Here is a 15000-nt window from a genome sequence, read left to right as displayed (position 1 = left end):
CATCAGATCTACACAGAATAAAACAAATCTGCACAACACAAACACAAAGAAAATAACAAACACAATGCAGCAATACATCTCATCTTATACATTTTTATTGGAGTTCTATTTGACACTGCTTAAACCACCATTCTCCTCAACAGTCCTCTGCTTAAGCTTTGGGACTGTGTGGTCCTTCGTATCACTTAACTTCACTTAAGCTATGATGTAACCTACCAAAGAAAGTGTTCAATACAGACATGCATGATGCAGCTTTACATTTATCTGCCTATAATTATTCACAACAGTGTGTTGTCAGTTGCAATTTAACCTTTTGAATTTAGAGACACAGAAGTGTAATAATGATGAGGAATTTCAGAGAGATTCATATGCTACTTCAGCATATTATGGAAATGATTCTTTGTTGGCTGTGTGGGTACTGCTTTCTCAGCATTTGTGATCTTCCCTGACACTTGATACTTTCTCAATCAGTCATCACCTGTGAGTTTGAGTCCTCATGAGAGAATGTCTCAGGAGCCAGCTCATTACCCTTTTTATTTCATCAAGTTAATCCGCCTCTGCTGTTACACACCCAAACACACACGCACATACACACACACACACGCACACACACGTGTGTGTGTGTGTACTAACATATCTGCACATGCACTCAAACACAAGTAAACAACACACATTAATGAAGCTAAACACAAATGCTGGACGCTGGATGCTGAAACACACTTAGTGAGACCTATATGAGTACACACACCCACCCATTCACACACACACACACACACACACACAGGGAGAGACACACAGGTTGACTTACACGCATAGGTCAGAAACACAGCTGGCCACAAATGGATTGGGGTCGATGTTCTCATGGCATGAGATGAAAGGAAAGAACAGGAGAGCGCTGCATTTCTCAATGGCGTCCTGCACACACACACACACACACACACACACACACACACACACACACACACACACACACACACACACACACACACACACACACACACAATATGTGTTAGAGATATGTTATTTGGGGTAGAGCAAGCCAGGGTGGCAAGTGAGGTCACCAAGAGTGACATGGAGTCTGACTTTCCCTGCTCAGATGCAAAACTTCGACATCTTTACTATAGGTACAGTAGCTGCTTTAAAAACAAGTGTGTGCTGAGTGATTGAATGACTGAATTCTTTTCTTGGAACCGTAAGTGAGTAAACAGCGTCAGCATGAGAGGTCTCTGATGCAAATAGCAGCAGACACAGCAGAAATCTGGTGTCAATCTGTTTGCATCTGAGCCAGAACAAGAGCACTCTGACACCGACCTTTTCTCTCAGGGCTGCGAGTCTTTCTTGTGTGCGGACGCGTTATCAAAGAGGAGCTTCAGAGGGAAGGTGAGCCAGCTGAACTTAACCCACATCTCCCCTCTCAAGCTACGCCAGAGAGCCGAGAGCTGCGGTACGACACCGCGCCAACGCCAGGGCCAGGGCACGGCCAACGTCCGCAAGCCCCTGGCACTCCGGCTGCACCCGCTACCGACCGCTATCGACCGCTGCCAAAACATCAGAGCGGCATCAGAGCACTAACAAAGGCGATGCCAGGCGAGGGGGAGTCTGATATGAGATCGAACATGGAAAGACTTTTACCGGCCGAGGAAAGATCAAAGCAGAGTGAAAGACTAGGCTACAGGAGAGAGCGACAGCACCGACGAGAGGGAGAAAACGGGAAAGAATGCAATCAGGGAAGGAAGAGAGAGGGGCAGTGAACTAACTCAAAGCCATTTACTGCTATTTCAATGCAATCCCATGATGCTTTTCCTAACTGTTGAAGTGAGTTACTTGCTGAACACTTTTATTCATACTGCATACCCTCTCATTATTCATTTAGATTTGTTTAAAACATAATGTTTCCCCAGCTTCATAAATATGACTAGCTTAATACCACCCTCGGAATTTGTTTTAGCATTAGGTAACGGTAGTGATGTAGCCTAGTCTCTACCACATCACAAAAGAATGCATGGTAATGTGTGTAAGTAACCATTTGCTCCTGAATATGTGATTTGGTGTTCACTAAATCTGACCAAAACTGGCAGCAGCAGACACTTGATTCTAGCTTGCTTTAAAATGTTAATATTTGTGTAGGCCTACTGGAGCGTTGACTCACCCCCAATGCTGACTGTAAATGAATCCTTATGAATTGTCAAGAATGTAGTGGTAGCGAGTTTAACTAAAGAATTTCTGAAGGTTAACTTCAGCTATTGTGGTGGGTGCTGTTACTGTAACTCATCCATGTCTGCCTCTAAACCATAGGGAACACTTCATGTCTGACTGACTGACCAGAAGATAAGTATTATTAACTGGTATCTTACATCCATCTATAGATGCCTACTGTAATGCTAAAACTCATCCATGTCGGCCCCAGCTGTGGCGCAACTGGCTGGGGCACCTGCACTGCACGCAGGTGACCCGAATTCGATTCCCGCCCGTGGTCCTTTCCGGATCCCACCCCTGCTCTCTCTCCCATTCGCTTCCTGTCACTCTCCACTGTCACTATCATTTAAGGCCAAAAAAATATACTTAAAAAAAAAAAAAAAAAAACTCATCCATGTCTTATCGGCTAATTAGATGTACTCTCATGCTAACTCACATCTATCTGATTAGGTAGAGTTTGATTTAGCCTCCAGTAATGCTAACACACATCCATTGGCTACTATCAGATGTACTCTAATGCTAACTCACACCCATCTCTACCTGGTTTGTATTAGATGTAGTATGCTGTTGACTCACATCCATCTCTGATTCTGATTGGCAGGGTCCGGGGAAGTCGTCCTCTACGTCCTCACAGGGCTGGTCCTGGGGCAGGTCCACTGCCCAGCTGTTCCCAAACTCAGCCAGGCTACCCACCTGCAGGCCTGGGAGAAACACACCACCACAGACAAGTGAGCACTAACATATGGTCAAAGTAAAACATGCATGATTAGTCGGCTGTTCACATCCTCTCACAGGCCTGGACACAGAATATCACACATTATCTTAGATTAACACTAGTACAACCATTTTTACTCTTATTAGACCTCAAATCAAATGTTCACGACATGATGATAAGCTCTTACTTGTGTGTCCTTTTCTCTTGAATTTCATAGAACAAGATAACTAAATATGCATAACACATATTCATATGGATTTAGATAGCGAGGGAGGATTATTCAGTCCAAAGTGATCAGGTGAGAGTATCAGACTGATCCTACTCTACGTCTTTGTCCTCCTAATGCTTGCTAAATGCTAGTTTGCTTTCATCCTCTACTGTATGTACCGAGCAAAATAACTCTGGATGCCAGCTGACACAGCCCATCATAAACATAGACTCTGCAAATATGATTTCTTTGCTCTTTGGCCCTCTCTCTCTCTCTCTCTCTCTCTCCCTCCCTCTCCCTCTCTCTCCACTACGGGACGTGTTTATCGCGTCCCTGTGGGTTCTTCTCAGATATAATTGGGTGAGATTTGCTGTTGATGGAAAAGATAAGTGTTGCCTGGGCCGTATCTCTCACCCCTGCTGTTGCTCAGATCATCTGATCCCTCGTCATTGTAGTTCCCGCACAGACCACAAGGCCGGCCTTTGTGTGCGTCTGTCATTTTGAGGTAGACTCCGGAACTGCCGTCCCAGGCCAGCGAGAAGCCAAACGTGCTCTTCACCAGGATGTAGTCGGCCAGGCGCTCGATGAACACGTTACGCACCGTCTGGGGCAAGCTCAGTCTAACATCACATGGCCAACAAAGGACACAGAGTTTGGTATCAGGCAGCTTTGAGGGGAAGGCAGCAGCATAGTTTAGCTGAACAACAGTTCTACATTTTGTTATAGTTATAGCACAGTTCAGTAGATCAGCGTCTGAATTTGACTATCTATGGCTTCAATTTGAAAAGATTATGAATTTGCTTTTTTAAATTTGATTTGTAAAGTACACCATTTGATATGCTGTAATAAAAAAAAGGGTAACAGTTTATAATAACTACACACAATTCATCATTTATTAAGCCTTTGTTACTTATTAGTTAATGGTTTGTTTATCGTAAGTAATTTCTTGTTCATACATAATTTATCATCAGTAAAGCATTTGTTCAGACAGTTATAAATAGTTTGTTCGAAGTAAATAAGCCTATATCTAAAATATGTTTATACATTATTGTTAATACTTAATAAATTATGCAATAATATGTTTTTGATGAAGTAATATTTCCATTATTTAACAGTTGTTACATACACATGCACTAATGATTAGTTAGGGTGAGGATACATATTTTATAAACCACTTCCTAATACTATAATTAATAATTAACTCAGGAGTTACAAGTGGTTAGTTAATGATATTTTGTGAGCTCATCTAAAGTGAGGACGTTTTATGCCTTGCAACACATTTACAAATGTGTTATAAAGTTTACTCTTGCATTTATTCATTTAGCTGAAACTTTCACCCAAAGCGACTTACACATGTCAATGAAATTAAAGGGCAAGGCCACATTGGTGGACGCCAGGGCTTGAACCCCCAACTTTATGGGTTACTGCATGTTAACCCAGCTCCCTATCCACTACACTACCTCTGCCCAGTGGTATTACAACAGTCAATTAAAAAATATAATATAGATATGCGTGTTTACTATGAACAAACCATTTTTAACTGTGTGTAAACATGATTTACAGATGAGAATTAATGTAGGAATAATGCTTTACAAACGAAGAATACAGAATTTAATAATAGTTTACAAATGTTTAATAAATGCTTAACAGTGTGTAGTAGAAGAAAACAGAATTCTTGCATAGTTGTAGGGGTTTCTGTCTGGGCCAAGGTAGTGTAGTGGATAAGGAGCTGGACTAGCAAGCAGTAGCCTGAAGCCGGTAGTTCCCGGCTTTCACTGTTATGTCAATGGCCTTCAATTTAATTGACATGTGTACGTTGCTTGTCTGCTAAATTAATGAATGTGAATGTAATCTTTACAACTCATTTGAAAATGTGTTGCAAGGCATAGAAAGTCCTCACTTTAGACAAGCTCACAGAATATCATTAACTAACCACTTGTAACTCCTGAGTTAATCATGAATTATAGTATTAGGAAGTGGTTTATAAAATATGTATCCTCACACTAAGTAATCATTAGTCCATGTGTGACACTGTAAGACCGTGGTACACGAAACTTGGTGGGCATGTAACCCCACATGGATAGCATGAAACCTCCTTTTTTCGTTTTGATCTGTAGCCCCCCCGCTGGACTGGACCCCGCGAAAGGAGGGTAGGGCAGACACAGTTTTCTGTGAATATCTCGAGAACCGTAGGGTTTAGGAGGACCATTTTTTTTGTTTGTTGATCTCAAAGGGCTATGTCAACCCATTCCATAACCACTCATTTCATGTATAGCGCCACCTAGTTAAACACAAAAAAGTAAAAATGAGGTGTTGTAATCGCAGGTATCTGTGACCTAACATAGTCAAAACTGCACGAAATTGGAAGTGTAGGATCATTATGGCACCCTCTGAATGCACGCCAAGTTTCGTGGAATTCCGTTCATGGGGGGCCACACAATAAATTAATTTATGTTACTATACACCAACTGGCCTGTAGGTGGCCGGAGACAGTTTTCTGTGAATATCTCGAGAACTGTAGGGCCTAGGAGGTCCACCTTTTTTTTGTATGTTGGTCTTAAGGGGGCATGTCAACCTATCCCATTACCACTTATTTCATGTATAGCGCCACCTAGTTAAAAATTAAAAAGCAAAACATTAGTTTTCATCACAATATCTCTGGCTGACATGGTCAAAACTGCAAGTGTATGATCATTATGACACCCTCTGAATGCATGCCAAGTTTCGTGGACTTTCGTTCATGGGGAGCCTTACAATAAAATAATTTATGTGTACATTTAGTGACCGTACACCAACAAGGATTCCCGGGACACTGAAAGACCGGGGCACACGAAACTTGGTGGGCATGTAACCCCACATGGATAACATGGAACCATCGCTTTTCGTTTTGACTGATGATAAATTATGTATGAACAGGAAATTACTAATGATGAACAAACCATTAACTAATAAGTAACAAAGGCTTAATAAATGATGAATTGTGTGTCGTTGTTATAAAGTGTTACCAAAAAAAGCAACCCAATATGGTTTGCCATCTCATCTGGAATTAGGTTAAGTGGGTTAGGAAGATACTAAAAGATTAGTCAATTTTACCAATCTGGACCTATGTCTTGGAACTAACAAATCTCAGCAGTTTCCAAATGTCTCATGAAATATGCACCCATCAGATAGTTCCATTGCTCACCTAACCCCACCCTTGTGGACCTGGTAGCCCCTGATGTGGATCTCCTCCTCATTGGGGAAGAACAGACTGAGAGCCCGGGGACAGGAGTACACGGAACCTTGGCAGGAGCGACTGTTGTGCACCTGTTATGGGGAGAGAGAGAGAGAGAGAGAGGGAGGGAGACAGAGAGGGAGAGAGAGAGAGAGGGAGGGAGACAGAGAGGGAGAGAGAGAGGGAGGGAGGGAGAGAGAAATAGGAATGAAAGCAAAAGGGATTAGTGATCAGTATTGGTTTTTGCACGAGTGAGTGAGTGTCCACATATGAAGAGTTTGGTTCCAAAATGCTATATCTCCGGTTTTAAAAACATCAAAAAGTTAGGCTATTTAACTATGTATTTCAGGTAATATCAATCAAATTGCAGTTGTGTTGTTTTGATTGAGTAAAGATAAATCAAATCAAATACCCAATTACAGTTGTATAGTTTTGGAACCAAACTGTTCATATCTTCATAGCATGGGGATAGTCAACTGTGTTAGGACATGGTATTAAGCAAGAAAGCATACTGTCCTTCAATTCCAGCATTTGCATTAAAGTTAGTGCTGGAGTACATCAAAGTGTTGTTATGTGTACAGACAGATCATTTGTTACACATTATGTTTGATACTCTGTAACAAAGATTCTAGAACAGAGCTCTAGAATCTTTGCTCTGTAACAAGAGCAATGTAATACATCATAGCGTTGAAGCACTGGCTCCTCATCACCCATGTCCAATCAGCCTGTAATGCTCCCTTACCCAGACAGTGTACTGTGGCTCGGTGGAGTGGCAGTCTTTGGCCAGGATGTAGGAGCAGGAGCCAGGGTAGTAGTAGTACATCCCATCAAACGTCTCAAAGTGGTGCTGCCCCCACGAGCGGCAGATCCCATCGCGATCCTTGCCCGTGTTAGGAACTGATCGCAGTCACAGAGGAAAGAAAAACATCCCAAAACAGCTGTCATTTATGTACAAGCTGTCATTTATGTACAAGTATGTGCTTAAACACATTTACAAAGAAATTCATTTTTAAACAAACACACACACAAACACACAGAGAGAGAGAAACGAAACTAAACTGTATCAGCAGAGGTACTGGAAACTGTGTGTGTGTGTGTGTGCATGTGTGTGTGTGCGTGTGTGTGTGCATGTGTGTGTGTGTGTGTGTGTGTGGATCAATGACTCACTGATCTGACAGCGATCTCCCACAGCCTGGAACTGAGCACAATCACAGCGACCACTCTCCTGACACCAACCCCCATTAAGACAGCCACAGTACTCTGAAACACACACACACACACACGCACACACACACACACACACACACACACACAAACACACACACAAACAAACACACACACACACAGACACACACACACACACAAACACACACAAACACATTCAGCCTGTCTATAATGGAGGATCGGTAGGGCTAATAGGACAGTCTAAATGAGTGATGTGTGTAAATAAGGTGTCATAGAGCTGCTGTTGTTTTAACAATGTGTGTGTGTGTGTGTGTGTGTTACCTGATGAGGCATCTCGGGCCGTGTAGTTGTGCAGTACAGTACGAGGGAGGGCAGACTCAGACAGCACCGCGCTGAACGTCTACACACACACACATACACACACACACACACACACACATTAATTAACATGTTACATAACGTTTATATCTCATCTTTATTAATTTAATATGCCTAATAAGCATGCACCAATAAGCATGTTGATTGCGGATTGCTACATATCTCCCTACAGTACTGTAATAGTGTCCTGTAGCCTTAATAAATGTTAAGAGTCCAAAAGTAGGTGACCCTGGGGGTTTAAGTACTCTGAATCACACACACACACACACACACACACACACACACACACAGAAAAATCCACACCAGAGCTGAACCCATGTGAGAGTGGTCTAAAACCCACTAACACACACACACACATACCAAACCACACCAGGCCCAGTTCTATGTGTGAGCTTGCTGTCTGTGACTGGCTCTTCTCATCTGTGTCTGAATGCAGGGGGCAGGAGTGTGTGTCTGTGTTTTAAATCAGCTGTTCTCTATACATGCGGCGTGTAGAGCAGTTACACCAGAGCTGCTTTGCTTTTTGCCTCGGTTTTGCCGCTCATGAGTGACCCTGTCTGAGGGGCGCTCATAAATGAGGCTGTGAAATCCGTTTAGATCAGTCGCTCCCCATACCTGCACTACATAACCTTATCTTAGCGCCTGCTAGCTTTAGCCCTGGCGCTAATCTCCGCTCCAGGAGCTCCAGGGAGAAGGGCCTTTTAGCCTGCGCTGCGGCTGAGCCCCCAGGCCCCACAAAGGGGGCTTTGTGCGGGCACCGGGAGCCTGGGTCTCACTCTCAGCCTGGATCCCTCCTCACTCTCCCTCGCTCTCCCTGCCCGTGTGAGCGGTACCTACCTCCTCTCGGAAGAGATCCCGTTTCTGCCGCAGTGCATTAACTCTGCTTTTAAAGTGGGAGACACACAAAGAGGGCAGTATTAAGAGCAGACAGACAGTGAGACTGCAGGTTTAAGGACACTCCAGGTAGAGGCCTGTCTGCCTGGCTGCGTCTCCTGACCACATCATGGCACAACATGGCACACCACAGTAAAGCGGGCAGAGAGTGGTTGGGTTCAACATGGAGGGCAAACAGACCTCTCAAGGCCTAATAACCCTGACAATACATTTACTAAACTAAGATCACAACAGAATGAGGCATAAACATTTTGCTCACAAAAGTTCATATCTTTAAATTATATCTAAAATCTATAAATTACTCTGTTTGATAATTTTACATATAGCCTACATATTTACCAAATTAAGATCACATTGCAATGAGGGTTAAACATTGAGCTGTTTGGTAAAAAGTACAAAAATATATTCACATTTACTTACAATTTAAGAGTTATGCCTATACATTACACTGCAATGAAAATAAAATTGTATGTTTTTTTAATAGAAGCTTTTATTTTAGTATTTTCTGCCGCATACTCCATTCACAACTCTTATGTGCACACACACACACACACACACACACACAAACAAACAAACAAATACGCATTCATGCACAGGAACACAGACACTCACATAGCTGATGACATCAGAACTAGACATACAGTATACCTGAATTAGATGCAACTAGACACTACAAATCTGATACTATACAGTGAATCTCTATGAACAATCCCTATTTCACAAACATTTCTTCCCACACGCTTTATTGTAGTTAGGATTGTGTATCAGACATCCTCATCAAGCTCACAGGTGTCCACGGCTTTTGACATGAAACAACTTTGCAGTGACTAACCAGTGAATCAAATAAAGAGCATCTCAGTGGCTGGCCTGTATATTATTTGAGGAAAACAAGAGTCCCACACTTAAGGTTGTTGACCTTTAGTACCCCTCAATTCACCTCTGTTTCAATTTGGGGGGATTTATCGGAGAGAGATCAAGTCATCTTGATTCATTATTGGCCATTGAAAATAACAAAATAACAAAAGTAACTCAAATACGCCAACATGCAAAAGCCTATAATACAAAATCCTTTCAAAGTAGTGAATAATGTCTATCCAGCTTATAGGAACCCGACATTAGCCATCAGCCTTCAGGCAGACAGCTAGTAGCTTTGAGGAGATTTAATACAGGTGTGTATTGAGCTTGACAGCCAGATGTCTACAGCTACACAATCACCTGTTACAGCCATGGCTATACACACTCACCTGACAAGGACTACATGTCTACAGCTACACACTCACCTGTTACGGCCATGGCTATATACACTCACCTGACAAGGACTACAACTATACACACTCACCTGACACAACCAGCTATACATACTCACCTGTCACAATCACAACTATAAACTCACCTGACACAACCAGCTATACACACTCACCTGACAAGGACTACATGTCTACAGCTACACACTCACCTGTTACGGCCATGGCTATACACACTCACCTGACAGAACCAGCTATACACACTCACCTGACACAACCAGCTATACACACTCACCTGACACAACCAGCTACACACACTCACCTGTCATGGATACATATCTACAGCTACACACACACCTGTCACACACACCCACAGCTACACACACTCACCTGTCAGGTCTGGCCTGAGGCTTTAGCAACTGGCAGTGAAGTCCTGACAGAAAGAGAACCTTTTCAGTTAGGAGTCAGTGCATATCAACTTTACACAAACACCCTGACTACCTCTGAAAATGCTTCTAGAATCTTCCAAGCAATGGCACATACAGTATTTACATAGCACTGAGGGAATCATTATCTGATGAGGAAATGTATGAAAAAAGCTTGAGTGAATGTACTTTGTGAAGCATTTTGGGGAATTTTCCTGCAGCATCAGGAATTAACAGTTTTCTTTTAGTTAAACATTTAGATTTTTTATTGAATATTTAATGTGCTTCAGGGCATGCTGCATATACAGCAACCACATGGCCACAATTCCAAATAATAACTAAACTTCTGGGTGAGATTTATCAATTCTTAAAAATGCTATCAAAAATAAAAAGGAGCAGTATAGAAAAAAAGTCTTTGATGTGATAACTTGCTTTCAAGGAGTTGAGCAAATATCAAAGTGGGACAGATTTGTCCCTCCTCCCTCTACAATGAAAAAGTTTGCGCAACAGCGTCGCGTCTCTTATTCTCCCTAGTTCCCCCGGGAGCCATATCAGACCCACGGGAGTCGACTCACCCTGAAGAAGAGCCAGCTGGAGGATAAAAAGTGTCAGGGAAGAGAGCGGAGTCCCTGTCCACCGCCTGGTCATCTCAAGGCAGCGAGTCCAGCGCAGCTCCCAGGCTGAAATCAGGAGTGCATTTTCCGCCACGCATCCGAGAGAAGGCCGGGAGCGGGCAGCAGGTGCTGGATGCACAAAAACACACACACACACACTCTCTCTCTCTCTCTATATCTCTCTATCTCTCTCGCGCGCGCTTGCGCGCTTGCGCGCACACACACACACACACACACACACACTCTCTCTCTCTCTCTCTCTCTCTCTCTCTATCTCTCTCTCTCGCGCGCTTGCACACACACACACACACACACGCTCGCACACACACTCTCTGCTCGGGAGAAATCACATCAGCGGTGAATGAGAAGTAATTCAACAGCAGCACGCAGGCTGAGAGAGACCTACTCTTCTGTGAGATTACCTGAGGAGACTGAAAGAGAGAGAGAGTGAGAAAGGGGTGGGAGAGAGAGAGAGAGAGAGTAGAGAGGTAGGGAGAAAGCCTGGGAGGGGCCAGCCTGAAGCATTTGTGTAGAAAGAGACCTGAGTAATCTCCTGGGGATTCATTAGATAGCGGAACAATGGTGCAAGATATGCTAATTTGTAGACACGGGAAAATATTGATTTCGCTCTATTTATTGCACCAGCACCACACACACAAACACACATACAGAGATACACTCACACATACACAAGCACGCAAACATGAAGGAACACACACAGTGACACACACACACCTGTTGCAGGTTGCGAAACAAGAGTGGTTGAAGTTGGATACACAGTGTGTTGGGCTAAATCTGATAAGACCAGAACACAGGGTGAGTGAGCAGAGTGAGATCTTTTTCATCCCTAATGATGACCCGTGGGATTCATTATAAATGACAGTATGGCTGCCAAATTAATCAAATGGAATTAATTACAGATATTCTCCATCTCATAACCAGCCAGCTATATTAAGAATGATGTGAACTGTCAAATACATAACATTTTGTTGCAGTTAAAGAAAATCTCTATGGCATCCATCAGCAACCACACATCCATCCACACGTTTGGATAGGGCCAGATTTAGGGTAGGTTCTTACCCACAAAAGTTAGTCTCTATATCGCCCTCTGTAGGTAGGTATATTAACAACACTAGGACATTTGCTGTGATTAATAACAATTTTCACCCAATTAAATATTTGGTTTGCATGAACTTATAAATACAATTCAGCAAAAACCTATTCTAAACAACTATAGCCTGAACAATAACAAGCAAACACACACACACACAGTATTTTGCAGTCTGAAATTTGCAGGATTATTTGAGGAGGGTGCTTCATGAGAAATGTTTTCATTGCAGACTTCAAAATGAGGAACTGCCACAGCAATTTAGAAAAGCATTTTGTGGAAACTATTTTTTGAGACTGCAAATGCACTCCAGGAAATGTTCTTTCCTTTCTGTTAAATGTATCTCATTATTCCAAATGCAGTGCACTATATTTGTTTCTCATTTTCACAAATGTCGGTTGATCTTGCTTTAAGTTTTAAGTTATATGTAGACTGTATATAATATAGATAGATAGATAGATAGATAGATAGATAGATAGATAGATAGAGTATACAGTATTTCCTGCTACAATAATCATTTACAACATTATTTCTGATTGATTTGGTGTTGTGTCAAGGCCAAATAAATCACTTTTTCCTCAATAACAAGGACATTTCGAAATTAATGGTGGTATGTATTCAAATGAGGTCTCAGCTGGGTGGGTATTTGCCAATACACCCCTGGTCCCCACCCCACAGTACACCGTGTCACATACCTGTTGTTTGGCGTCCGTGAAATATGGGTTTGTGGCTGGTGAGTCCTTCAACTCAAGGTGGCCTTCTTTTAAGCTGTGAATTTAATCAGACTCCATGCATTTGTAATCCACAGAATCATCTCAGGACAGCATCACCCCTTAATTAATAGCACAGAGCAAGTCAAACTCATCTAGACACTCTAATTTATTCTGTCTGAAGCCAATGAGTGCAGTAATGGGTCTCTCACACAGAATGTGTCCTTGCATTATAAATTAGCATGACACTGCATGCTACAGTATGTGTGTGATGTGTGTGTGTGTGACTTGTGAGGGTGTGACGCACATGGCCATACTGTAATGTAAAACCTGTTCAATTAAAAACACTAAAAGAACACAAGGACTTTTGATTTGTATGATATGTGGATTTAAATTAAGAATTAATGTGTGTGTGTGTGACTATGAGGATGCATTCCTACTCAATGAGATTCCCAACAAAACATTATTATCACAGAGTTAACCTGATATACACACACCGTCAACAATACAGAAAGGACAGACACCGGTCTGTTCAATAAAAACTAGTTTATTTTTCATTTTTTCTCAAACAAGACTTGTCATAGTCTGTGCTAAATTACACAGTTTGGTGGTGATGTGTTTTTTTTCTTTAGTATTGGCAGGTTATAGAGAGAGTGTCACTGATGCAGCAAATACACACACACACACACACACACAGTCATGCATAGTTCACTCATATACACACACATACACACACACACACACACAGACACACACACACACATTTATACATATTTCCCATGCATTCCATACACTCACACTACACCAAAATTTGCTGTGTCTTTGAACCATATATAAAATGCCCAGTGAACATGTATATCATACTAGCCACTATTTATAAATGAAATATAAGTTGATATTCTTTTCAATACAAAATGGGGAAACATCAATTATTTGTGAATGTTGCTAAATTACAAACTCATTTGTGCAGTCATTCAGTAAAGCTTTCATTTTCCTTCATACATATATACTGTATATATATATATAAATAGAGGTGTTTTACTTTTTTGCTTTATATAGTTCAATATAATATTTGTGTAAAACCAATGGGATGATATATTCTTCATAGTAAGCAAGCAAACAACGCTCCATTTGAAAACCACACACACACACACACACACACACACACACACACACACACAAACGCACACACAAGCACGCACACACACACACTCCCACCGCCATCCAGACATACATATATATGAACATACACACACACACACACACACACAGTTTTGATCGCAAACAAGATCGTCAGAAGCATATTGTACATAAGATTTAAAGATCAAGACCAGTTCTAGTGATCTGCAGGGTAACACATTCTAAAAAGCCCAAACGAATACATCTATACACTTGAACAAAAGAGTCTTCTCATAACAAGAGAGTTTCTGGAGAAAGGTCAGAGTAAAGTCAGAGTATGCATGGAGGATCTAGTGTCATCACACATGCAGTAATACTAACATTAAACAAGAAAAGCCATCGACTGGTGAAAAGGTGGGAGGAAATGTAACTGAAAAGAAACACAATTCAATACCATTACTGTTCAGTTCATCGCATGACGGGGTTCCTGAGCTAAAGGCATTTGATCACAGTAAAAATAGCTACATCATCCTAATCCATATGTATGTGTGAGGAATAACTAATCATTCTGCTTGCATGGTCTCATGTGACTACAGTATGTCAGGCGGAGCCTTTGCCTCACTCACGTTCCATGGTACTATGACATCTGCTCGATATAAAATGTGCGTTTCCTTTTCCCTTTCTCTGTCTGTGCCTTCATACTGTGTCTCTTTACATGATTGCGGATATCTTCTGAAAGCAGATGATAATGACCCATCAGCTTAGCTTACGATATGATATTTATTCACTTAAAAGTAAAACCTGACTGGCAAACACATAAAAATATTTCCAAACTGAAGAACTTTTACACACAAAATATAATAATATACAAGTAAAGTTCTTCAACCTGTACTCTTTTTTTTTCTTCTGACAATGAGAAAATCAAGCTGTGTCTCTAGTCATCTTGCATTTATATTTAAATATTTTTTAAATATTTTACAAAATGTACAA

General features: G+C 41.6%; 1 protein-coding gene across 1 annotated transcript in view; it reads right to left on the bottom strand.

Annotated features, from left to right (window-relative positions):
* otogl (otogelin-like) overlaps positions 1-8898 on the bottom strand; it is a 74362-nt gene extending 65464 nt beyond the window's left edge. Inside the window, exons 1-9 of the mRNA XM_076299148.1 lie at positions 8894-8898; positions 8734-8779; positions 7840-7918; positions 7501-7593; positions 7076-7230; positions 6304-6425; positions 3534-3739; positions 2773-2897; positions 809-915 (exon numbers count right to left, since the gene is read on the bottom strand). Coding sequence (XP_076155263.1) covers positions 809-915; positions 2773-2897; positions 3534-3739; positions 6304-6425; positions 7076-7230; positions 7501-7593; positions 7840-7918; positions 8734-8779; positions 8894-8898 — 938 coding nt within the window. The remainder of the gene's footprint in view (positions 1-808; positions 916-2772; positions 2898-3533; positions 3740-6303; positions 6426-7075; positions 7231-7500; positions 7594-7839; positions 7919-8733; positions 8780-8893) is intronic.
* Between the last annotated feature and the right edge of the window lie 6102 nt (positions 8899-15000).

Source organism: Alosa pseudoharengus, unplaced genomic scaffold, assembly GCF_046254945.1.
Source record: "Alosa pseudoharengus isolate Yale_2024_CS ecotype anadromous, Long Island Sound unplaced genomic scaffold, YU_APseudo_1.1 YU_APseudo_1.1_scf_10, whole genome shotgun sequence".
NCBI lineage: Eukaryota > Metazoa > Chordata > Actinopteri > Clupeiformes > Clupeidae > Alosa > Alosa pseudoharengus.
The sequence above is the reverse complement of the archived record's forward strand: the minus strand, read 5'-3'. Positions and strand labels throughout refer to the sequence as shown.